The following is a 24,383-nucleotide window of genomic DNA, read 5'->3' on the forward strand; positions in this document are numbered from 1 at the left end:
GAATAGGGGGCGTCCGTGCTGAACCCCGCGAGCCTTCGTTTGGCCCCCGGGCCGGACTGTGTTGCTGAAAGCGTCCAGCGGTTGGCCCGGCTCCCCGGACCCTGCCTCCGCACGGGCTGCTCTGCCTTGGGCCTGCGCTCCCCCAACCTTCCACCCCCACCCGGGACCAGGCCGCCTGGAATCTGACCTTTGGCCCTCGCTCTAGGGAAGTCTCCGAAAAGTGGGGTCTCAGTTATCTAAGTATTTTAAGGCCGCCCCTCCTCCAGGAACTCAGGTTTGAAAGGTGAGGCCACGCTTCAGGGGCATGTTTCACTAAACGGACAGATCTGACCTAAAGCAATTCAGAATGCAGTGGCCACTGTGGGAAACCTTGGAGATTGCCAAACTTTTTTTTTCTTTAATTGATTCTACAAAGAGGAAGTGGGGGAGAGAAATGTTGGGGTCCAGCCCCAGCAGGTCCAGGGGTTCCCAACGGTGTGGACAGAGTCGGCGAAGAAGGAATGACACGGAGACAGCATTCAGATGACCAGCATGGCCAGCTTCTCTTTTTATTCTCCTGTACATCTGTATTTATACCATCTGATCCTATAAGCATGCCTCTATAGTCACATCATGGTATGTTTGGGGTCCTCCCTTAACCTTCTACAGTTCCTTGTTTCATGTCTGTAGTTTCTTATCTGACCTTTGCCAAAAACCCCATCTCCATCTAGTCCGGTTGAGTTTAATCCTATCCGTTCTATTCCAAAGGTTAGGGCTCATTTGTTATCTCCAGTCCAAGGTCACTACTCTACTGTTCTGTTAAGCTACAAGGAAGTAACTGAAGGAGATTATCCTAAGTAAAGATTATGTAGCTTAGTGATTGTTCGTAGTTAAGGTGATTAACTACCCGCCTGGCACTTAGTTGAGGGGTTTTACTGATTTATTCCCTTCCTTAGTCCTGTTAATCCCTAACTCCAGGGAAAAATCCCCACCTGGGGAACAACCTTTCTCGGGGAGGTGACCTTGGTTAAAACACATAGCGCTAAGAAGGGGAGCAAACATTAAGAACAGTATGCCATCTACGCCAGGTCCCTTGAAACATACGCTGTGCAGATGTTTCTTCCCTGCAGCGACTGTGTCAAGCAGCAAGGATGGACCGGCTTCCGGCAGAGAAACATCAATTGGCTGCTTCCGGAACTGGGGACGGAACCCACACCTGGGTATGTGCCCTGACTGCGAATGGAACCTGTCCAGCACTCAGGACAACCTCCAACCACCTGAGCCACATCGGCCGGAGCCCGACTTACTTTCTTAAAAGTGAAGCGGACAATAAGGGCGCTGAAACTGGCAAAGATGAGAGGGATGCCCATTTCCAGCGGTCGTCTGAGGCTTACAAACATTACCTAGAATCTGAAGTTGCCTCTTTGCAAAATAAAGTCTTAGCATTAACAGGGGCAGTTGAGCTTTTAAAGGGGGGGGGGAGGGGCCCTGGAAACAGACAATAGGATTGTGAAGGCTTGAGGCGAGGGGTGACGGGGGTCTAGAAAGGGTCAATGGAGAAAAGGGGACAGACGGACGTAATGCTTTCAACAATACGGGTATTTAAAAAATGAAGTCCCTGCCCTGCCTGGTTTGGCTCAGTGGATAGAGCATTGGCCTGTGGACTGAAGGGTCTCGGGTTCGAGTCAAGGGCACTTCCCAAGATTGCAGACTCCATCCCCAGTGGGGGGCGTGCAGGAGGCGGCCAATCAGTGATTCTCTCTCATCATGGATGTTTCTATCTCTCTCTCCCCCTCTCCCTTCCTCTCTGAAATCAATGAAAATATATTTTTTTAAAAACACACTTTAAAAAAAATGAGGTTACTATTGACATGTGTTGGTGTTTTTAAGGAGGGGGTGGCTCCAGCGCAGCGCTGCCTTGCCCCTCACCCTCACTCCATGGCTCAGGGACCAGCTCTGAGCCCTCGGGCCCTTCGTCCCCAGCGCCATCTCCAGCGCCAGCTGACCTCCTCTACCTGCGTCCTCGCCTCCAGCCTCTGGCGCCATTCTCCGAACTTAAAGTCACGCCTCCGAGGGTCCCCACCGGCCTGCGGTTTCCTATGCTCCCTGCACTGGCGCTGAACGGCCAGCCGTCGCCGGAAACCCCAAGGTGCCCCAGAAGCCTCCCAGACTTGCCGAAGAGTCTGACATGGACATTCCGACCACCGGCCGGGGCTCCTGGTCTGTGTCAGCCAGTTCATTTGCTCGTCTGTGAAGACGTGCTGGGCATCGGAGGAGACGTGTTGTAACCATCCGGAATGGGATCGAGAAAAACAAACCTTGTCCGGCTGGCGTGACGGTTGGTTGAGCACCATCCCCTGCCACTTTGACTCCCAGGCAGGGCACGTGCCCAGGTTTAAACACGTTGTTGGTAAAATCCGAGAGGCCTGGCTGAGACCTCCAGGAGCAATCCCAGTGGCCTTTCCTGGAGCCTGTGGATCGGAGCTCAGGTCTGACTTGCAGCCGGAGCCCCAGGAACCCGTGCGTGACTGTTATCATCGACCTCAGCTGTGGGTGTTTTTTTGTTTTTGTTTGTTAATTCTCACCTGAGGATAATTTTCCATTAAATTTTACAGAGTGGAAGGGAGGGGAGGGGAGAGAGAGAAACACCAGTGAGAGAGACACATCAATTGATTGCTTCCTGCACGTGCCCTGACCAGGGCGGGGGGATGGAGCCTGCAACCAAGGTATGAGCCCTTGACCTGAACTGAACCCAGCACCCTTCAGTCCGAGGTCTGATGCTCTATCCACTAGGGCTGACCTCATATGGTTTTTAAGAAAATTCTGGCCCTGGCTGGTTTGCCTAGTGGATAGAGCATCATCAGTGTGTGGACTGAAGGGTCCTGGGTTCAATTCAGGTCAAAGGCACATGCCCAGGGTTTGGGCTCGATCCCCAGTAGGGGCGTGCAGGAAGCAGCTGATCAATGATTCTCTCCCTCTCTGACATCAATAAAAATATATTTAATGAAATAAAATAAAAAGGCCAGCATGGAGTGGGAAACCAAGTCCACTACAGATTTAATTTGGCAAGTGGCTTGCTCGCATCCAAGATGAGGCACCTGAAAGAAAAAACTGTTAAAGTTCCTCCTTTTCGGTCCAGCCAATGAAGGCCCCTTTCCAAAACCCAGACTAGGATGGCAGAGAGCCCAGACACTGGAAAAGGGACTGTTACAAATGTAAGCGCTTCAGGCACCTGCAGCCCCCAGCCAACCTCCTCCTCCCCAATTCCTGGTGATGGGGCTCAAACACCACAGGCTCTTCCCGCCCCGCCCTCTTCATCTGCTCCGAGAAGCCACCCTGCAGATGGGGGTCCTCTCCATGGCGTGTGAGAGCCCCCCCCCACCCCCACCCCCCGTGCCGGAACGAGCGTTACAACAGGGCCCAGCCCTGACTTCCAGGCCCCTCCACAGGGACTTCGTCTCTCCTGTTCCGCGTGCTCGCCTCGCCCGCACTCACCCCATTGCGCCCTTTCCTGTTCCCGAACCAACCTGGTTGGTGAGGCGACACCCCGTGGATTCTGCTTGGCGGCCGACAGAATGCTGCTGCGGGAGGAAACGGAGCACAGCCGCCCGAAGCTCCCCATCCCAGGTCCCGCCAGGCGCAGGCCGCCCTCGCCCTGCCTGTGCTCCGGTGGGCGTGCCACAGACAGGGGCTGGCAGTGGGAGTAGGCACGGGAGGGCTGTCCTCTCTTCACCACGGGCATCGACCCCGAGGTGGTAGGCCCTCTGGCCGAGGCTGTGAGTCCTGCGATGCCAGACGCTCACAGGCCCGGCGGGCACTGCCTGCTCTGCCCGCCTCGCTGGGTTCCCTGTTGCTAAGCAGGCCGGGCCCTGACCCAGCACCTGCAGTCCCTCCCACCCCTTCTGGTGAGCCTCCATCCCCACAGCCCAGTCCCCACCTTGTCCTCTGCATGTGCCTTGGTCCCCAAGCTTCGCTCTCCAAGGCACCCCTTCCTGCGGCCCAGCAGGCTGGCGCCCATGCTTGTGCGCCCTTCCCGCTTCCTCCCCAGGAAGCCCTCCTCAGCCCAGCCTTCCTGCCCTCCAGCCTCTTGCTTTGAGCCCTCCTAGGGTTTGCTGGTGGGGCAGCTATGGGTGGGGCTCCCGGTCCCCCGACCCTGGGCCAAGCTCGCAACGCCAGGGCTCCCAATGCTCACTGTTGCCCCTTGGCCAAGCTGGTCAGGCCCAACAACTACAACTGATTGCCTGGGGGCGGGGGCGGGGAGGGGGAATGCTGGGACTCAACTCGACCCCCAGCTGGTTCACCCCGAGAGGTCCCAGGTGAATGCACTAGGACTCCCTGGGCCCTGGCCTCCCTGCAGAAGGGTTTATGGGCCCCATGGGAACCGCTGCTGCTGCCATGGGGCTCCCCTAGGTAGGAAGGCAGGCTGATACCCTGATGGCCAAGCTACTGCAACAGGACAGGCCCTCACCGGGGAATCCGGTGGCTGTGGCTTGGCCTGCATGGCCCTGGGCGAGCTTGTGGGTCTGTGGGCAGGGGCTGGGGTCAGGGGGGCCAGGCCCTGACCAGGTGGTCCTCTGGGCCCTCCTAGTGGCTGTGCAGCTGACCTCACCTCAAGATGGCAGTTCAAGGAGTCTGGCACCCAGCTCTGCCAGTTTCTCAGCTCAGCAAGCAGCCTGACTCTTGGCTAGACTGGTAGCCTGCCGGGCTCGCCGAGTGGGGGTGTCCCGCTCTTCCCAGAGGGACCCCTCCCATACTGTCTCAGGCCAGGAAGTCTCAGGCTGCCCCCACCGTCCTGGAGAGGAGAGCAGGTAAGGGGAGCAGCGGAGCCCCCTGCCAGGGAGACAGCTTCAGGGCAGCCAGCGCACAACAGCTCAGCTCGTAAGCACCAACAGCATCTCTATGTAGCTTGGTGGGCAGGTGGGGGCTGTGGCCCTCCTTGTCCACAGCGCACAGAAGGGTTAGCCGGCCAGGAAGGTGGGTCAGAGGTGCCCAGAGGGTTAGAAGCCCAGGCTGGGGGCCCCGGGCTTCAGAGGGAGGCGGGTCCGGGTGATACCTGGCCGGCCGCTGTGTCCAGTGGGCGCTACAGCGTGCAGAAGGGGCCTGTTTCATGGCGCTTGGGCCTTCGCACGCCCTGGATGACCACTCCGGGCGCCGAGGGGAAGCTCGCGTTATAGCCATCCTCCACGTGGTAAGCGGCGGGGCCGGGGCTGCGGGCTGCAGAGGGAGAAGGCAGGAGCCCATGCGGCTACGCGCTCGCCACTGCCCAGGCCCCCCCGCGCCCCTCCGAGGTCTCCTTACTGGAGTTAACCCAGGAGGCAAACGCGCGCGAGCGGCTCAGGGAGAAGGCGGGCGGGCGCAGGCTCTGCAGGCGGCACCCGGGAAGGATGTCATAGGTGTTGGGGCTGGGGCGCTTCTCGCCCGGGGGCGGCAGAGGGTCTTGCCACGAGGGCCGGGCACTGCGACCTGCACCCCGGGCCCGCAGCAGCCCCAGAGGCGCGCGCGACTGGGCTGCCTTCGGGGCAGGGCGGCGGCCCTCGAAGCTGATGGCTGGGAAGGCGTGACCGCTGAGCTGACGGTAGTCGGCGAGCGATGGCCACTGAAGGCAAGGAGAGGGATGAAGCCCCGCCCACCGACCCACAGGCCCCGCCCACAGGCCCCCCTGCCCCTCCCTCACGATCCCGCCCCCTTCCCCCAAGGCTCCTCTCACTCCGGCCTCACAGGCCCCGCCCCGCCCACAGGCTCCTCCTGCCCCTCCCTCACGATCCCGCCCCCTTCCCCGCCCCATCCCTCACAGCTCCGCCTCCTCTCCCTAAGGCCCCTCCCACTTCGGTCTCACAGCCCCGCCCCCTCTTCCCAAGGCTCCTCCCCCTTCGGCCTCACAGGCCCCGCCCCTCCCAAGGCCCCTCCTGCCCTGTCCCTCACAGCCCCGCCCCTTCTCCCCAATGCTCCTCTCACTCCGGCCTCACAGCCCCGCCCCCTATCCCCAAGGCTCCTCCCACCCCACCCTCACAGGCCCCGCCCCCGCAGAACCTCGGGGCCTGCGCCCCACCTTGGGCCCGCGGCGGCAGTCGGCCTTCTGCCTGAAGGGTCTCTCACTCTGGAACCACACCGTGTGCCACGCCCCGCGGCCGGCGGCCTCTGCAGGGGGCAGTGTCATTGCGGAGGGAGGCTGGGGGTGCGGGCCCACGTCCAGGACCCGAGCGGCGCTGGGGAGCGCGCAGGGAGGGGCACGCACCGCGGGCAGGGTGCTTGCGGCCAATGCTGAAGTGGGGGTGCGGGGAGGTTTCGCGCACCGAAGCATCGGGCACCTGGTACGTGGTGGGGCCGGGGTAGTCCAGGTCCTTCAGGATTGGGGGGCGTCGCTCCAGCCCTGGCAGGAAGCAAGCTCTGGGCCTGGGTCCTCCCAGCAGGCCCCACCCCCTGCCCCGCCCCCTCAGACCAGACTGGCCCCCCCACTCACGCAGCTCCTTCCGGTCGCCGGTGCAGGTCTGCCAGGGCTCCCGGAGGGGGCCCACGTGCGTCCTGCGGCCCTCTGGGACCTTCTGCACCGCTGGGGGCCACATCTTCCCGCAGGCCCAGGGGCAGGGGCCCCACCATCCAGCCTTGGGCCTGCAAGAGGGCAGCCTCCGTCCACGCACAGCCGCGCCCAGCCGCTGCAGCTGCCCACGCCCCGCCCCGCCCCGCCCCCCAGCCTTCGCCCTCGAAGTTACTGGATGGGCAATAATGACTCCCGTCTCAGCGGGCCGTGGGTCCAGTGTTTGCCTCCATTCATATAAAAGTTTGCCAGGAATTTCACAGCCTTCTGGTCAAAATTCATTTGTCAGTGTCTCTGGCTGCCTTTCTTGGGGACCCCACCAGGCTCTGTGACCTCAATGGCCCGTCATGCCCGTCCCCCCCACCCCCACCCTGTTGCCGGGAATTCCAGGTCCAGCCCTGGAGGGGCTGTGGCCATAGGATCCCTCCACTGACCTGCCAGGTGGGCCACCCTGGGGCACCTTGGCAAGTAGGATCCCTGGCCTGCCTGGCTTAGTCTCCTCCCCCTCCTTCCGCCCCCCTTCCTGTCCCAACCCTTCTCTTTGCTGGACTCCACTCTAGCAGGGGTTCTGGGTGGACTGACTCCAGCCGTAGATAGGATGGGGCATGGGCGCTATGCAATGCCCAGCTGCACAGGGCCAGCTGGGAGGAAGCATCAGGGAGGCGTGGGAGGTCAGGGAGCTCCCTGGAGAGGAGGCCCCCTGGAGATCCAGTCCTCAGAAAGGCCAGGCCAGGCCCCTGGGTCTGAGGGGCCTGTGCTGACCCCAGAGGCAGTCTGGCCCTGGTCGCCTGGGCTGAGGTGTGGGAGCCTGCATCTGCCTGGGGGCACGGAGCCAGAACGTGCACAGATGTGGGGGGCTGCCCAGGCCGAGGTGCAAACGAATAATGACCCCGACTGAGTGTGAGCCCATCTGGGCACCACGCCCTCCAAGTGCCCTCGCAAGCTGACCCGCTGGCCAGCCCCAGCCCTGGCCTTGGCCTCACCCACCGGCAGGACCTGGTCAAGCACATCTCCTCCCCTGGGCCCTGCCCAGCCTGACTGTCCTCCTGTCCGGACTCCTCCTGTCCAGCGTGGGCCCTGCCTGGTGTGGGAGGCATCCGGATGGAGACTCGCTGGGGAGACGGGATTCATCCGGCGAGCGCTCAGCCAGGGCTCTGGGCTCTTGGGGTGCACAAAGTTCCCTGAGGGCAGAGGCCACGGGTGTTTGTGAGCAGAGCCCTGGCGTGGGGCATTGGGCAGGCTCCCGTTTCTCTCTGGCAAACACTGCCAGGGTGGGTGACATCGCGTGCGTCTTGGGCTAAAGGCCTCTCATTCCTTAGGAGACGTTCCTACGAGTGGAGGCAAGGGGCACCGGTGTGTTCCCAAACTGCTTTCCAGACGGCACCCACCCGAGGAGTGCCAGAAACGGCCGTTGTCAGCATTGATCTGATTCAGTTCCACCTCCCATCTATGTTTTATGGACTCCCCACCCCCCCTCCCCCCGCCAAGATGCTCACATTCTGTGTGCATTTTTCTGTTGGGAGGCTACTTTTCCATAGTTTTGTCATGTAAGGCTTTTTATACTGATATCCTATCTGTTTGTAACACTTGTTATAAATTCCCCCGCCACCCGCCGTTTCTAGCCCGCCTTTTAGTACTGCTTATGCCGTTTTTTGAAATGTACTTGAACCTGCTCATCTCTTTGTTATATTGTGTTTGTATCATTAGAAAGTCCTTCCTTACAAAAAGGAAAGAGTCGGGATTTGTTTAAAATGGAAAACAGTGCCAGCTCCAGGGAAGACGGCCCCCTCACCGCGGGACTTATCACCGTGCGCCTGGAGCTTCCGCGCCTCTGGTCTGAGAAGGGGACTTGGGGTGCACGGGGTTCTCTTAGCCTCATCCTGGGGGCCACTGGCCTCCTGAGGGGAACCCTGGCCCCAGGCTCCGGCAGGGCCAACTTGGAACCTGGCTGCAGCGATAAGTCCCCGTTCTCTGGACCCTGAGGTCCTCAGCATCACACCTCCCAGCTGCTGCTGTGGGCCTGGTGTTCCACCTGTAAACCGGGCCCTCCCAGGGCTGAGGACGGGCCGGCCAGGGCGTGCCCAGCAATGGGGTTTCCTCACAATGGTTGTCAAGCAACAGAGACTCCCCCCAGGGAAGCAGCTGGCCAAGAGGAGGGACCACACAGCAAAGGTGAGTTGAGGCAAGATGACAGCTACTCAGAAACACTACCTCTTCACGCCGGAACCCCACTATGTGCCAGGGTAAGCACTGGACGCCTGCAGGGGGCTGGGGAGCGGCTCAGGCCAGCAGTGAGGGCACCCCAGAGTGGGTCTTCAGGGAGCGGGCAGGGCCCAGGCCTCCCCTCCCTGCTGGCGGTGTGAGTGCCATGGCAGGTGGGCAGCATGTCGCGAGCAGAAAGCTGGGGCCAGCCAGCAGCGGGCGGAGGCTGGCGGGAAAATGCCTGACGCTCACACCATAGTGCTCCACACCCAGACACGGGGCAGCCCCCCTGTAAACCCCGACCACGCCCTCCGCGGAGTGCGCACCCACACCACGCTGTGCTGTGAGCCAGGAAAAAGGGGCCAGGAACCAGACCTAACTTCCCAGTAGTTCTGGGGGCCAAGGTGGGGCAGGAGAGCCTGAGGAGGGAGGGCTCTGAACCCCCACTACCCCTGCAGCCCCCCCCACCCCACCCCGAGATATGCCCACAGCACCTCCCACATGGTTAAGTGTCACTCAGCTCCGCCCTCACTTCCACCAGCAGCCCTCCCGCCTGCCTCCCGAATCCTGGTCCTGTTCCCGGCCTCCTGGCCTCCTGGGTGGCCAAGTTCTGAGGCAGGTCCCCGCCAGGCCTTCCCGCGGCGCCCCCTCGCTGTGTGCAGCAGGCCTCCCGGTGCCTGGGCAGGACCCTGTCGCCAGCCCCGTCCGTGCGTCCAGGCATCCGTTCCGTCGCCTCTGCCGTCTGTCAGCCCCTTGCTGCCGTCCGATGGTGGTGGCGACACGGCCTGTTCGGTGCTTGGCATGTGCTGCCCATTCAGCCTCGACAGCCCCGGCGCCCCCGTCTGTGTGCCCTCCATCCTGAGGTCCAGGCCGGGTGCCTGCCCTGGCCCACTGGCCCTGCCCCCCCTTTCTCTCTCCCCACCCCCAGCTACGCCGGCTTCTACCCGCAGCTGCGCTACCAGGTGGGGAACACCTACGGGCGGACCACGGCGCAGCTGCTCACAGACCCCAGCGTGCAGAAGAGCCCGTGCTCCGTACTGTCCCCCATCTCCAAGCCCAAGTTCGTGGAGGACTTCAGCGGGCCCCAGCCGCCCCTGGCCCCCTGCCGGGACCTGGCCGAGCCCTACATCCCCCACTACACGGGTGAGCCGGGGCCCGCCGCCCGCCCCTCCACGACTCCAGCCCCGCTGCCGCTCACGCTGCCCCGTCCACACAGGTCTGAAGCCCTTCAAGAACTTCGAGGTCCTGGGCCAGTTCTCCCCGCAGCTGGCGGAGGCTGAAGGACTTCCGGGCGAAGAGAGCGCGTGCTGGCAGGTCCCACTGCCTCCGGGCTTCATGCCCTACCCACCCTACCCCCCGTGCCCACCGGGCAGGAAGGTGGACTCTGGGGACCTCGGGCACCCGGGCTTGCGGCTGGCATATGGGGAGGAGGCCTGGAGGCCCACCACCCCCCTCCGAGAGGCCCCTGGGCAGCACCAGGTAACGGACAGTGGGACCAGCCTCACCCCAACAAGACCCGGGTGGGGGTGGGGGTGGCGGTGGTGACCCACCCCCTCCTGTCCCAGCTGTACCACTGCAGGAGGGATGAGTGCCCCAGCCCAGGCCACCAGCAGGTCGAGACCCTCGACGTAGCCAGGTTCCACAGACTGCCCCAGCTGGACCACCCCAACCTGATTCAACGCAAGGCCATCTCAGGTGGGTGCTGGGCCTGGGCGGGAGGACACCCAAGGCCCGGGGGCCCAGCAGGAGGGTGAGAGCAAGGGCTGCCCACGTTTCCGCGAGGCTGGAAGCGCCCAGGAGCACGTGCCTATCTGGCCCCAACATGGAGGTGCCCACGGACGGACTTCCCGGGCACTAGGAGCAGTGGGCGGTGGAGGGCACCCGAGGTGGCACCAGACCTCTTCCTCCGCAGGCTACGCTGGCTTCATCCCCCGGTACGCCTGGGTGATGGGCATGAATTACCAAAACGGGGTCACACAGGCCATGGACGAGTTTGACAAAAGCCAGGTACGAGGACAGCAGCCCTGGGCCCACCCCCTGGGACTGGGTCCCCACCCCCAGCAGGGTCAGGGCAGCCTCCAGACCTGGTGAGGAGGGGATAAGACCCCCAAGCATTAACCACTCAAATAATGTCAGCCCCGCCCACTGGGCACTTGCAGCTGGCTACCTGGTGGGGGCAGCCCTCCGGTCACACCTGCCCTTTCCCCAGTTCACGTCTAGAAACCCCATCTGTGGCCTGGGCAAAAGGCTGCCACAAACGTATTGGCCCAGCAACACCATCTACAACAGCCAGGGCCTGATACCCTTCTACATGGGGTTCATACCATGTGAGTGCGGGGACCACTGGGGCAGGCAGGTGGTTGGGGCCCCTTCCCCCTGCTGCTCCACAGGCACAGGGCCAGCTGGGTGTCCCCGGAGTCCCTGAGGGGGGATGGCCCAGCACCCCTTCCCCAGCGAGGGCCTCTTGTGCAGTCAGAGAGAGACCACCTGCCCCAGCTTCCCGGGGCCCAGGGCAGCCGAAGTGCCTCAGCCAGTGCCCCTGGCCCGGGGGAGTGGCTCAGTGGACCCTCCCCTCGCAGACATGCAGGACCACTACGGGATGACCTTCGGCAACAGCACGCGCCAGGCCTACCGGAAGGAATGCAAGAGGAAGCACCAGGCACTATGAAAATGCTTTAATGGTGTCTGTACAACTCAGATGTCAAGACAGGAAGAAGAGCAGTGCACACAGTGAGACAGGATCATGAGGACAGGCTGAGAGTGAATAAAGAGTTCTCACGCTTCCGGTAGCAGGTGCTCTAGGCCACCTCCTCCTCGGCCTCCTCTTCAAACTCCCCCTCCTCCTCGGCCGTGGCGTCCTGGTACTGCTGGTACTCGGACACCAGGTCGTTCATGTTGCTCTCGGCCTCGGTGAACTCCATCTCGTCCATGCCCTCGCCCGTGTACCAGTGCAGGAAGGCCTTGCGCCGGAACATGGCCGTGAACTGCTCGGAGATGCGCTTGAACAGCTCCTGGATGGCCGTGCTGTTGCCGATGAAGGTGGCCGACATCTTGAGGCCCCGGGGCGGGATGTCGCACACGGCCGTCTTCACGTTGTTGGGGATCCACTCCACGAAGTAGCTGCTGTTCTTGTTCTGCACGTTGAGCATCTGCTCGTCCACCTCCTTCATGGACATGCGGCCCCGGAACACGGCGGCCACGGTCAGGTAGCGGCCGTGGCGGGGGTCGCAGGCGGCCATCATGTTTTTGGCGTCGAACATCTGCTGGGTGAGCTCGGGCACCGTCAGGGCGCGGTACTGCTGGCTGCCCCGGCTGGTGAGGGGGGCGAAGCCGGGCATGAAGAAGTGCAGGCGGGGGAAGGGCACCATGTTGACGGCCAGCTTGCGCAGGTCAGCGTTGAGCTGGCCGGGGAAGCGGAGGCAGGTGGTGACCCCGCTCATGGTGGCCGACACCAGGTGGTTCAGGTCACCGTAGGTGGGCGTGGTCAGCTTGAGGGTGCGGAAGCAGATGTCATAGAGGGCCTCGTTGTCGATGCAGTAGGTCTCGTCCGTGTTCTCCACCAGCTGGTGGACCGAGAGGGTGGCGTTGTAGGGCTCCACCACCGTGTCCGACACCTTGGGCGAGGGCACCACGCTGAAGGTGTTCATGATGCGGTCCGGGTACTCCTCCCGGATCTTGCTGATGAGCAGCGTGCCCATCCCGGACCCCGTGCCCCCGCCCAGCGAGTGCGTCAGCTGGAAGCCCTGCAGGCAGTCGCAGCTCTCAGCCTCCTTCCGCACGACGTCCAGGACGGAGTCCACCAGCTCGGCGCCCTCCGTGTAGTGCCCCTTGGCCCAGTTGTTGCCGGCGCCACTCTGACCTGCAAAAGAGGGCAGCGGGTCATTCTGTGGCCAGGCATGTGTCACCCGTAACCCCTGGGCCAAGAAGGCCAAACACCCTGGTGCGAGGTGACACAGTTCACCCTACAGGTAGAGCAGGTGGACCCCCACCAAGGCAGCCGCCTGCCTCGTTAAAAATTAACTCCGGGGTTGAGCTGAGACACTTAACAATACGCCGGCCCCTCCCACTCGGCCCTGCCAATTCCCAAGGACAGATGAGCCGCCACCGAGCTCTCTGCGGGGCGATTACATCGCCGCTCGCCCCGCCCGGACAGCTGGGCCTCCCTCCCAAAGCGGCTTTGGGCGGCGGATTGAGTGACGCGCAGGGGAGGAGGGAGGCCGGCCGGGGGCCCCCGCTTCCGCGCCAGGTACAGGGGACGGGGACCTCCCTCTGCGGCGCCGAGAGGGGTGACCTTGGGCGCCCCTTCACCTTCCGGTCCTCCTGGCCACCCAGCCGCCGTCCGCGACTCACCGAAGACGAAGTTGTCCGGCCGGAAAATCTGCCCGAAGGGCCCCGAGCGCACCGAGTCCATGGTGCCCGGCTCCAGGTCCACGAGCACAGCGCGGGGCACGTACTTGCCACCTGGGGGGGGCGGGAGGGCGTCAGGGCGGGGCGGGCCTGGCCGCGGGGGCGGGGGGGGGGTGCGGGGCGGGCAGGGGACGCGAGGGCTCACCGGTGGCCTCGTTGTAGTAGACATTGATGCGCTCCAGCTGCAGGTCGCTGTCCCCGTGGTACGTGCCCGTAGGGTCGATGCCGTGCTCATCGCTTATCACTTCCCAGAACTGCGAGACGCGGGCGGGCCGGGCTGAGTCACGCCGGCGCAGCCCGAGACCGGCCCCGCCCCGGACGGGCGCGGTCTTCCCCGCCCCTCGCCTCCCCTCCCCCTAGGCCTCCCACTCCCCGCTGCCGGGCCGCTCCCCGGAGGACCCGCGCCGGCGCCCCCGCCCGAACTCCGGGTCCGCACGGGCCCGCAATGCGGGGGCGCCGCCCGCCCGCCGCCATCTTTCCCGTCCGCCCGGCCCGCCTGGGAGGTCCGCCCGCGTTGGGCCCCCGGCGCCCGCCCCTCACCTTAGCGCCAATCTGGTTGCCGCACTGGCCGGCCTGCAGGTGCACGATCTCCCTCATGGTGGCGGCGGCGCGGATGGAAACACAGAAGCAGAAGCCGAGCAGCGGGCGCGCAGAATGCTACAACCGACGCTCCGCCGCCGTTTATATACCCGCAGCGCCCGCCTCCTCCAGCTTCCTATTGGGCTGCCAGAACGAGGCTGGCCAGCGGCCTCGTTTGATTGACTGCAGCCCCGTCAATCGAGCCGCCGAACGCCCGCCTCCTCAACTCCGCTCGCTGTTTATTGGCCAGGCGAGGCCCCTGCTCTCGCTAGTGCTGGACCCCCCCATCGCGCTGCGGCGCTCAGCCCATTGGGTGTTTCAAATGATTGATTTGTCCCCTCATTGGCTGGCCCCGGAGAGCACGCCGCCAGGCCGGCGCTATTGGCCGCGCGGGGCCAGCGTCCTGGTAACCGCCGCAGTGCCGCGGGCGCGCGCGGGCTGGAGGGCGCGCGCGGGTGCCGGGCCGGCGGGGCCGAGGGCGAAGGCGGGCGCGGGCGGGAGTCTGGGGCAGTACCGACGGGGCGGCGGCCCGGAAGCCCCGGTGGGCGAGCGCCTCTGGAGCGCCGCTGCCTGGGGCCGCCGCGTAACGAGGACGTGCGTGGCCGGCGCCATCCTGCGGGGTTCGGAGCCAGGCCCGGTCGAGACAAACAGGGCTCGGGGGCCCGGGGCGGCGGCTCCGGGACGGGCGGCGGGGACAGTAGGGCCTCCGCCAGAGCCGCTGAGGGCTCGGGCTCTGCGCCCCTCCCCGCGCTGCGCCCCTCCCCGGGCCATTTGCCCGCTAGGGCGGCGGTCAGGTGAGGGAGCACGTGGGCCCCGCGCGGGGGCGGGGGCGGGGGCGCGGCGGGGAGGGGGCAGGGCGGGTCCCTGCCGCAGCCCCGGGCTTGTTGTGGAGACTGCGCTGGCCCCGCTCCCGTCGCCTTGGTGCCTGGCCCCAACGCTGCGCAGCTCCGTGGAGACTAGGGCGGCGCCCAGACCTCCCCGGGCGCTGGCGCGGGACCTGCCGGCTCCGGCTCTGCTGCCCCGGCGGCGCTAGGCATCTAGGCGGGCGCAGAAGCTCCCCGGGCGCCGAGCGCGGCGCCTAGCAACGGGCGGAACTGGGAAAACAAGGCCTGCCCGGGTCACCTTGCCGCCCCCAGCAGAGCGCGGTCCGGACCTCCCCTCCCCGGGCTCGTTGCCCGCCCTGCGGGTGAGGCCCCGCCAAAGGGGGAGCCAGCGGGGATATCCCCTAAGCAGGAAGCCCCCGAGAAGCTGCGGTGCTGACTCGGATCAAACGCATCCAGGCCGCACTTGGGCTTCAGCTCCGGGCCCAGAAAAGCGGCAAAACCAGAACCAGCTGCGTTGACTCATGACCCCCTGGCCGCACCAGTCGATGGAGGATGAGCCATGCATCTCCTGCAGGACCCACCGGGCCCCCTCGAATCCCCAGCCTTAGAACGAGCCCCTTACCGAGGGCTCCGCCTGCTCTCAACCTGCTCCCCGCCCCCCCTCCCTCCGCCCTCCTCCCCCCGGGGCGCCAGGGCCCTTTGGCCTCTGGAACCCGCTTCCTGAGCCCGTTTCCTCCGCGGCTCACGGCTCAAGGCTGCCTCTGTGACTTTGCAAATAAACTTTCTCCTGGAGGTGGAGTCTGGCGTCTGAATTCTTTCTTAACCAGAACTCGAGGACGGAGGTTGCTGAGTCAAGGTCTGACCCGACTCCAATCACCGGCGACATTCTGGTGCCATTTTGACACCCAAACAACCAAGGTTTGGCGGGCCCGCCGACAAAGGCCTTTACTTTTATCTGCTTATGTTGGGGGAAGGCTGGGGGGGGGGAGCAAAACTTAGGAAGGAAGAACGTTGAACACGTGGTTGCACCTTCACTGTGTCGCCTTGACAGCGGTAGGCTTGTCATACTTAACATTTACAGAAGAAAAGGCACAGGTCACACCGTAGGTGGGCCCTGCACGCTTTTCCTGGGGGTGGCCACCGGGCCTCTCTGGATTCTGGGTTTGTTTTTGTTTTTTAATATCTTTATTGATTTCAGAGAGGAAGGGAGAGGAGAGAGGGAAACAATGATGACAGAATCATTGATCGGCTGCCTCCTGCATTCCTACTGAGGATGGAGCCCACAACCCAGGCATGTGCCCTCGATGGGGATCCGAACCCGGGACCCTTCAGTCTGCAGGCTGATGCTCTACCCACTGAGCCAAACCAGCTAGGGCTGTTTTGTTTTTGTTTTGTTTTTTTTAATATATTTTTGTTAATTTCAGAGAAGAAGGGAGAGAGAGGAACATCACTGGTGAATCATGGATCTGCTGCCTCCTTCGTGCCCCCCACTGAGGATCCAGCCCACAACCCAGGCCTGTGCCTCGACCAATAATCGAACCCGGACCTCCTGGTTCATAGGTGGATGCTCAACCACTGAGCCACACCAGTCGGACTGTTTTTTGTTAGTTTGGTGTTTTTTTCTCAACTTCTTACCCTCCTTGGTCCCCCAGCGCCAGGGTGTTGGGGGCAGTGCCTTGCCCCTCCTCTCGCTGGTGGGCATGAGCTCGTGGCCTGCACCGCACACAGCAGGCAGGAAGTCGTGGCACGCTGTGGGATCACACTGTTCCCTGCAGCAGCTTCCTCTGTGGGTCGGCCGTTGGGACAGGCGGCCCATGGGGCATCACCCCGAGCGTCCCCGGGGGAGGGGTCTGCAGCTGGCTGCTCAGCCCTGCAGGCACCAGGCCCAGCGGTTCTCAACCTGTGGGTCGCGACCCCTTTGGCGGTCAAACGACCCTTTCACAGGAGTCGCCTAAGACCGTCCTGCAGATCAGATATTTACATGACGATTCCTAGCAGTGGCAACATGACAGTGATGAGGTAGCAACGAAAATAATTGTATGGTTGGGGGTCACAACATGAAAAACTGTATTTAAAGGGCCAGAAGGTTGAGAACCACTGCCCTAGCTGATGCCAACCAGTGTCACTGACTAATGACCCCCTGGCCGCATCCATCAGTAGAGACCAGGACCCTGGGCGGACACACCTGGAAAGCTGATGACTATTCTAGTGGGATTCACCCCTGTTGAAGGGCAGTCAGGCCACGGGGGCCTCAGACTAGGCCTGTCCCCACAAACAGGCCAGGAAGGTGGGCTGGGCTTCTGTTGACCACAAGCCATGGCATGTGAGGTGTGCAGGGTCACTGCCTGGACCCTGGGTCCTCCCGGTGCCCTGCCAAGTAGCCAGCTTACCTCCCAGCAGCGTGGCCGGCCCTGGCTGTGCAGCAGGGAGGCCACTGAGAAAGGGAGGCGTTCAGATCTCCCCCCCCCCCCCGCACCCCCCGTGAGCCGGGCAAAGCCTTCCCCAGGCTGCGTGGCCTGAGACCCCACTGGGAAAGGCTCCCTCTGGCCAGTGCCCACAGGGCTAGCAGCTCAGTTTGGCACCCCCACTTTAGGGGAACAAAGGAGTGGTGTGTCGCCCGCCCAGGAGTGAGCCCCAAGCTCTTCCTGGCACCAGGTCGTTTGCCTTGCCCCTCCCATTGCCCCGTCCAGGAAGAGGGACCCTCCCTGTGGTCCTTAGGCCTGAGCCTGAGGACTCTGGCTGCTGCAGTGGCGGGGCTGGTGGGCTCTGCAGGTCCCTCCCTCTGCCAAGGGTGTTCCTGCCACGGTGCGGAGCCTTGAGCCGGTGGGGGCCTGTGGCCAGGGGGGAGGCCGGGCACGGGGGACCCGGCGGGGCCGTGGGAGTGCGGGGCGCCCGGCCCCCGGCAGCCAGCAGCTGTGGAGACATCCACAGGGGTGTCTTTGTCTCCTGGTGGCCATGGTCCCAGTGGGAGGGTGTGTTACCTCTTGGCGGGGCAGCAGGCAGACAGTCGTTTGTGGCCTCAAAGGACCTGGCGGTCAGCCTTTGTGGGTGGCCTCACCTGCCCCGGAAGGAGAGGTGCAGGGGGCACTGTCTTCCCCCTGACTGCCTCCCCATCGCCCCGGGGAGCTGGCCAGGCCTGCCTCTCCCCAGGGGACTTCCATCAGAGGGACTGTGAGGCTAAGAGAAGACCCAAAGGAGTGTCCTGGGGTCACAGAAGTGGGGGGAAGCCAAACTGGGGTGCACAAGCCTGCTCCAGGGGTCATGCTCCCACCAGGCCCCCCATGGCTTCCAGAATAGAGGCCACTCCCCTTGGTGGGGTGCACCCAGGCTCAGGAGGCCGAGGAGCTTGTTGGAGGAGGGGGCCAGGGCTCCATGGAAGGGGGTGAGGGACAGAGGACTTGAGGGACATGGGGGGGGCGGTGTGAGGGAACCTGAGGGCCAGAAAAGGACTGGACCGTAAGTAACAATGGCTGGCCCTGGCCGGGAGCTCAGCTGGTTAGAGCGTGGTCCTCATACACCAAGGTTTGGGGTTTGATCCCTGGTCAGGGCACACACGAGAGTAACCAACGAGCCCTGGCCGGCTTGGCTCAGTGGATAGAGCATCAGTCTGCGGACTGAAGGGTCCCAAGTTCGATTCCCGCCAAGGGCACAGGCCCGGTTTCCGGCTAGATCCCCAGTAGGGGGCGTGCAGGAGGCAGCCAATCGATGATTCTTTCTCATCACTGATGCTTCTCTCTCTCTCCCTTCCTCCCTGGAATCAATATAATATACATAAAGAAGTAACCAATGAGTGCATCAGTAACTGGAACAAATCGATGTTTCTCTCTCCCCCTCCCCCCTCAAATCAATAAATTAAAAAATTCAGTGACAATAAAGTAACGATGGGCCTGGGCCATGGGCCTCCCCCATCTTCCTGACCACGCCCACCCCCCCCCAGTCCCAGCAGCACTCCTGGACCGGGAGCGGGACCGGCCCCAGCAGCCGACTCTGACCCGGCTCTCCCCGCGCAGTGCACGGGCTGGGGGCGAGGGCGAGGGCCGGACTTCGCGAAGCTTCCTTTCCGCTGGGGGCTGGGGGGCAGGCTGGAGGGGCAGGAGGCCCAGGCGCCTCCCCGGTGTCTGGTGACAGCCGCCCGCAGACAGACCTTCCTGTGTGGCAACCGGACGCGCCGCCGCGGGGAGGGCAGGGAGCCCCGAGGGCACAGCCCCTCCCGGCAGGTGCCGCCCCAGGTGAGGGGCGCAGCGCCCGCCTCCCGCCGGGGCAGGGGCGCTCCCATTGCGGGTGGAGCCCGGGCGGGCGCTGCGCCTGCTTCCGGTTAGGTCTCGGGCTGCGCCACCCCGCGACGCGCAAGGCCGTCCCGGGGGCCCTGCCCGCAGCCCTGCTCCCTCTCCGCCCGGCGCCCCGCCCCGCCCCGCCTGGAGCGAGAAAAGCAGAACCGGGGGGCGGGGGCGGGACGCCTCGGGGTCACCGGTCCCCACCTCACTGCCCTGCACACCTGCGGGCTGGGCGGCTCGTGGGGCTGGACGGCGGAGGGCTGCCTGCGCCCCTCCCCGCGCGCCTCCTCCAGGCGGCGGGCGTGGGAACCGGCCGCCCCTCCCCGCACCCGCCTGGCAGGGCCCAGCCTCCCGGGACCTCAGATCGCCCCGGACCCCGGGGAGCCTTCACGCTCCCGGCCGCTCCTTGGTGTCTGCTGTCCCCCGCGGCCGCGAGAGAAGGGGTTCCAGCCCGGGGCGGGGGGCCCCCTGCGCGTCCACACCAGCTCCTCCGCGGCCCGGCCGCTAGGGGGCCGCAAAGACGCTGCTCCCCCCGCCCCCCCCCCCGCTCCCCAAGGGAGGGGGCAGGGGGCCCGGCAGGGCCGTCGGGGAGAGAAGACACCCACACTCGGGTCCCAGGCGTTTATTTGCGGAGAAGGCGAGCCCGCTGACTCCAAGTCCGCAGCTACGGGACCCCCGGGCGCCCCGCGCGCAGTGCGGGGCGGGGACCCCTCCCCGCTCACAGCCGCTGGGAGGCCAGGACCTCGGGGTTCTCGTAGCAGTGCGCCTCCTTGGCGGCGGCGGGCGGGGGGGTGCAGGCCCGGCAGGGGCAGCAGCGGCCCACGAGGCGGTCCCACGGCTCCAGGGAGCGCAGCCAGCGGGGCAGCCAGGCCCAGGAGCGCAGGGCGCGCGGCAGCCAGGCCGGCCGCCGCCGCTGCAGCACGTTGATCAGCGCGACCAGGAGCAGCAGCGCCGCCACCGGCCCCGCGACGCCGGCCAGCACCGCGGGCCCCGCCAGCGAGAGCCCGAAGGTGGCCAGCGGCAGCAGCAGGAAGCTGAGCAGCAGGTAGGCCACCGCCACCCAGCGGTAGCGCGCCGTCAGGTCCCCGAAGTGCTTGGCCAGCGGGATGGGCAGGCGCAGGACGGGCACCACGTACCACAGCAGAATGCCAGCCACGTTGAAGAAGAAGTGGATGAAGGCCACCTGGGGGCGGGGGGCAGGCAGGGACGTGACTCGGGTCCCCTGGCCCCCCAGGCTGCCTGCCCCCCCCCCAATGGTGCTGAGTCCCAAGTCAGCCTGGGGTCCTGCTCCTGGGCGGAGACGGGCCACCTGGGAGGGCAGGGTCCAGCCAGGTGTGGGCATGCGCCTCCTGCACTGCCCCCGCTTTTGGGGGGCACCTGCATGGCTCCCACTCCCTTCCCCCGGCTGCATAGCTTGCCCATGCCTGGTGCCCAGTGACCCTCATCCCTCGGGGGGCTTGGCCACCAGCCCTGGGCTCTGGCCGGGCTGCTGTGAGGGGAGGTGCAGGGCCCCGCCCGCCACCCCCCATCCAGGGGCTGCTGGACTGAGGAGCCGAGCTGGTGGGCACCGTCTGGAGGGCTCCCTGGAGGGAGGCGGAGCAGGGCCCGCACTGGCGGGTCCGAGTGGACAGGTGGGAGGTGGCGGGGGCCTGGGCTTCTCGCCTCCAGTGGGCAGCAGCCCAGCAAAACAGGACATTCGGAGCTGCCTGTCTGGGCCCCCAGGTGGGGGCAGGGAGGAGGGACACTCGGCCGGAGCAGTGGACCCTGAGAGAAAGCAGGACTGGATGGGACGGGGGACAGGGCAGAGCTGGGGCCAGGGGGTGCTTCCTGGAGGCCTGCAGTGCCCAGCACAGGGGGGCGTGCCTCTCAGGGGCACAGCGTGTCATCCGGGGGACCTGTTGGGTGTAGGTGATGGGGGCACATCTGGAGGTGGTGGAATAGGGGGCTCCAGCCATGCAGGGCCAGGAGGCCTGGAAGGAACAGAGCCCGGGCACAGGGTGGGGAGGGGGGGACAGAGAGAAAGGTGCAGAGGACACCCCAGCACTGCACAAGGTAGCAGGGGAGGAGAAGCGGGACTGGGGGGTCCCTGAGATGCCTATCGGGTCCCTGGGGCCCAAGGAGATGGCAGCTGGCCTGGGCAGGCTGATGGAGGTGGGTCCCGGAGAGCTGGAGCCGTGGCCAGCGCGGGGCAGGCCTCAGCTTCCTGTGTGCAGGGCTGGCTGTGGGGACTGGGGTGCCGGGAGGGGAAGGACGGGGGGCAGTACCTGGAGAGCGCTGGACAGCATTTTTGGGGGGCTGGCCAGGGCGGCCAGCAGAGCCGTGGTGGTGGTGCCGATGTTGGAGCCCAGTAAGAGGGGGTAGGCCCGCTCCAGGCTGATCACCCCGACCCCTGGAGGAGCAGGAGGTCACGGCGGGGCCACGTCCACGCCCCACGCCCACCCGGGTGCCGGCCGGCGCTCACCCATGAGCGGCACGATCGCGGCCGTGAAGACGCTGCTGCTCTGCAGCACGAAGGTCATGCCGGCGCCCACCAAGATGGCCAGGTAGCCGCTGAGCCAGCCGAACGGGAAGGGGAAGTCTGGGGGGGGGGGGAAGCGCGGTCACCCCCCGCCCGGCCTCTCAGCCTCGCCCGCGCCCCGCCGTGGGCCCTTGTCCGGTCCACGCACCCACCACCCACCGGCGTTGATGACGGTCCGCACGGCCTGGGCGATGCGGCCACGCAGCACGGAGTTGAGCAGCTTGACGATGAGCACCAGGCAGGAGCAGAGCACGAGCAGGGAGCCGGCCAGCAGGATGAGGCCCACGGCCAGGTCCGAGAGCGCCGTGCCCGAGAACAGGTGGTGGCCTGGCGGCGGGGCAGGGGAGCGGAGGGTGAGCGGGCGCCATGGCCCTTGCGGGGGGTGGGGGCTGGGGTGGGTCCAGGCCTCACAGGGCAGCTGCTCCCTGGTGGTTGACCCATTCGTCTCAGGGCAGGGGCCTGAGGTCGCCGTCCCGCAGTCGCTGCTGTTTCCTGGGCTCTGCGGGCACAGGCAGGGCGGGCTCAGGGCGGGCTCGGAGCTGCGGGGCTGGGCCGCTGGGCGGGCGGAGGGCAGGGCAGAGGCACCTCACCGTGGGCTCCCTGGCGCCACACCAATGCTTGATGAGGCTGCTGTTGGTGGCGTTGTGCGTGGCGCTGTTGGCAATCGCGTCAGTGTCCAACTGCAGACAGAGGGGTCGCGACCCTGAGCTGAACTCTCAGGAACTTGCCGGGAGCTCACACCATGGCAGGACCCAGAGCCCCCTCCTCTGTCCCCTCCGCCCAGGCCGGGGCCCACAGGGCCTCCGAGGGCAGCCCATCCACACCTGCACGATGAGGTGGGTGAGCGGCTGCGTCAGCACCTTGAGGATGTCGGGCGCCTGTGTCCCGGGCTGCAGGCTGACGGCCTGCAGGGCCAGCTCGCTGAGCCTCTCCAGCGGGGCCACGGCAGTCTCCAGCGGCAGCAGGATCAGCACCGTGAGCCAGTTGAAGATGCCGTGCACCGCGGAGCCCCCGAAGGCCCTGCAGCCGTGGGGGGCGGCGGGGTCAGCTAAGGCTGGCTCCAGGGCGGCCCCGGCCCCGCCCTCCCGGCCACTCACCTCCGGAACTCATCCCGGTCCCCCGACTGCGCCATGGAGACCAGGGTGCTGGTGATGGATGTGCCCACGTTGACGCCCATGATGATGGGCACGGATTCCCGGACGCGCAGCACTGTGGGGGGCGCATGTCAGCCTCCCGTGCCCCCCCCGACCCCCACCCGGGACAGGAGGGCACTCACAGCTGGAGGCCACCATGCTGACCACGATGGAGGAGGACGTGCTCGAGCTCTGGACCAGCACCGTGACCAGCACCCCGATGACCAGCCCGGCCACGGGGTTGGACAGCACCACGTTGTCCTTGAAGATGTCCCCGGCCACCTTGCCTGTGCCCGGGAGAGAGGGGCGCTGAGGCCCAGGCCTGGCTGCCGCCCCCCCCCAGGCCGCCCCTCTGGCCACTCACTGCCCAGCAGCTGGAAGGCAGAGCTGAGGATGTCCAGGGAGCAGACAAAGAGGTAGAGGCTGCCCAGGAGCCCGCAGGCCTTGAGGAAGCCCAGCAGCACCTGCCGGACCCTGCCGGCCACGCTGAGCTCTGCGGACACAGGACGGGTTCCACAGCCAGCCCGTCCGCCCTGCCTGCCAGCCCCCCACCTCCCCCGACCCGGGCAGGGCTGGGCAACCCCCCTCCCTGCTCCTTTGCAGAATGGCCAAGCAGACAGCCCCGGGCCTCCCTACAGCCTCGCTGCCAGCAAGAGGGGGAAGAGGGTCCCTCACTGGGCAGGAAGGCAGCTGAGTGCAGGGACGAGGGTCCCTGGGGTGCTGGTCTGCGGGATGGGTTTCCTGTTGGACAAACCCCCTCCCTGCTCTCCCTCCCCAGGGCCCTCTCCCTGCTCAGACCCTGGGCGCACAGCCCCACACGGCCGGTTCCCGGGCACCTCCTGACCTACCTTTCCAGGACTGGCCCGTGTCCTTCAGCTGGGGCAGGGCCCAGGGGTCCGCGGGCCCCTCCTCCATGGCGGGGGCAGGGCTGGAGGTCCCTGCAGGGGCGGGGGCAGGGGCAGGTCGAGCCAGGGACCGAGCTGTGTCCTGTTCACCCCCAGGTGGGGGCGGGTGGGGGTGGGGAAGGCCATGCACAGGGGCCTGGGGTGAGGGACAGAGGCAGGAAGTGGGAAGGAAGAGGGCCCTGACCAGGGTCGTCCTGAGCCCCTCCCGCCTCCCCAGAGCCGTGGGTCCAGGGCTGGGCCCTGATACCTGTGTTTCCTAGACTCTGGTCCACCAGCCCAACCGTGTCCAGAGTCGGGGGGCTGACCTGGCCACCGGGGAGAGAGCTCCGCATGGATTCCGGGCAGGGACAGACCCAGGCCCAAGCCCGGATCTGCGGGGGGAAGGCAGGTCAGACCCCCTCTTCCCTCTACGCCCCCCCCCCAGGCCCCTGGGTCCTGCTGGCCGGGGTGACCTCCCGTGCCCGCCCCACCCCGATGGCTATAGTGACCTCAGGCGGCTGTCAGGAAGCCCAGTTCAGTTCGGGGCAGAGTTGAGCCCTGCGGCCGGCTCCCTCGCTGTCCGGCTGGCAGCAGGCCTGGCGGGTGGCCCAGGGCAGAGGGTGTTGAGGCTCGGCCGGAAGTGGCTGGGAGCCTGGAACCCGGGACCTCTTCTGCCAGGTGTCACCGAGGCCATGGCGATGACTTAGACTTTGGCATCTGATACCAAACGGTGCCATCTCCTCTCGATAAGGGCCCCACCCCCGAGGAGGGGGCAGGGCAGGGAGCGTCCGTGCCCGCTCCGCCCCGGGCTCCCCCTCAGCCCGCGGGGTCTGAGGCCCCCACCCAGCTCTCCGCCTCAACTCCCCCTTCCCCAGGCCCGGTCCTGGGGGGCTCGGTCACCCTCCCTCCTGCTGGCACACGGGCCGGTCCCTGTCCTGGAGGTCCCCCAGCCCCGGCTCCCGTGTTCCCCGCGCCCCTCCTGTCCTCGAGGCTCCTACCTGTGTGGGTGGTGAGGGGCGCCTGTGGGGAGGAGACACGGGCGGGCTCA

At 65.6% G+C, this 24,383-nt stretch overlaps 4 protein-coding genes and 1 long non-coding RNA gene across 5 annotated transcripts; 2 read left to right on the top strand and 3 right to left on the bottom strand.

The window, feature by feature from the left end:
* Positions 1–5,059: 5,059 nt before the first annotated feature.
* On the bottom strand, positions 5,060–6,542 carry STPG3 (sperm-tail PG-rich repeat containing 3; the record flags this gene model as incomplete). Its single annotated transcript, XM_081104137.1, has 5 exons — positions 5,060–5,193; positions 5,278–5,575; positions 6,029–6,117; positions 6,215–6,349; positions 6,440–6,542. The coding sequence occupies 5 exons, from the start codon at positions 6,540–6,542 to the stop codon at positions 5,060–5,062; spliced, it is 759 nt and encodes a 252-aa protein (XP_080960263.1).
* A 2,159-nt stretch (positions 6,543–8,701) lies between these two features.
* CIMIP2A (ciliary microtubule inner protein 2A) lies at positions 8,702–11,384 on the top strand (the record flags this gene model as incomplete). Its single annotated transcript, XM_081104139.1, has 7 exons — positions 8,702–8,757; positions 9,645–9,859; positions 9,933–10,195; positions 10,282–10,411; positions 10,629–10,723; positions 10,926–11,043; positions 11,296–11,384. The coding sequence occupies 7 exons, from the start codon at positions 8,702–8,704 to the stop codon at positions 11,382–11,384; spliced, it is 966 nt and encodes a 321-aa protein (XP_080960265.1).
* Positions 11,377–13,823, bottom strand: TUBB4B (tubulin beta 4B class IVb). The gene is made up of 4 exons (XM_081104138.1): positions 13,664–13,823; positions 13,269–13,377; positions 13,067–13,177; positions 11,377–12,575 (listed from the first exon to the last, which is right to left on the bottom strand). Exons 1-4 carry the CDS (start codon positions 13,718–13,720, stop codon positions 11,515–11,517), a joined length of 1,338 nt encoding a protein of 445 aa, XP_080960264.1. The 5' UTR covers positions 13,721–13,823; the 3' UTR covers positions 11,377–11,514.
* Positions 13,824–14,140: 317 nt separating this feature from the next.
* On the top strand, positions 14,141–15,319 carry LOC308528209. Its single transcript, XR_013996681.1, has 2 exons — positions 14,141–14,888; positions 14,983–15,319. It is a non-coding gene; the product is annotated as an uncharacterized lncRNA (long non-coding RNA).
* A 4,090-nt stretch (positions 15,320–19,409) lies between these two features.
* Positions 19,410–23,688, bottom strand: SLC34A3 (solute carrier family 34 member 3; the record flags this gene model as incomplete). The annotated part of the gene is made up of 12 exons (XM_081103817.1): positions 19,410–19,983; positions 21,065–21,189; positions 21,262–21,378; positions 21,478–21,645; positions 21,730–21,817; positions 21,909–21,998; positions 22,143–22,338; positions 22,416–22,527; positions 22,595–22,738; positions 22,816–22,944; positions 23,300–23,389; positions 23,604–23,688. The coding sequence occupies 12 exons, from the start codon at positions 23,686–23,688 to the stop codon at positions 19,519–19,521; spliced, it is 1,809 nt and encodes a 602-aa protein (XP_080959943.1). The 3' UTR covers positions 19,410–19,518.
* Positions 23,689–24,383: the final 695 nt, after the last annotated feature.

The sequence above is a fragment of the Myotis nattereri genome (genome assembly GCF_964212035.1).
Source record: "Myotis nattereri genome assembly, chromosome: 12".
NCBI classification, from domain to species: domain Eukaryota; kingdom Metazoa; phylum Chordata; class Mammalia; order Chiroptera; family Vespertilionidae; genus Myotis; species Myotis nattereri.

Excerpts from the sequence above, each read along its gene's own strand:
- TUBB4B (XM_081104138.1), bottom strand. The coding sequence starts at position 13,720 with ATGAGGGAGATCGTGCACCTGCAGGCCGGCCAGTGCGGCAACCAGATT. Across the intron at positions 13,178-13,268 it reads CTACTACAACGAGGCCACCG|GTGGCAAGTACGTGCCCCGC; the intron begins GTGAGCCCTCGC and ends CGCCCCCCCCAG. Across the intron at positions 12,576-13,066 it reads GCCGGACAACTTCGTCTTCG|GTCAGAGTGGCGCCGGCAAC; the intron begins GTGAGTCGCGGA and ends CCTCTTTTGCAG.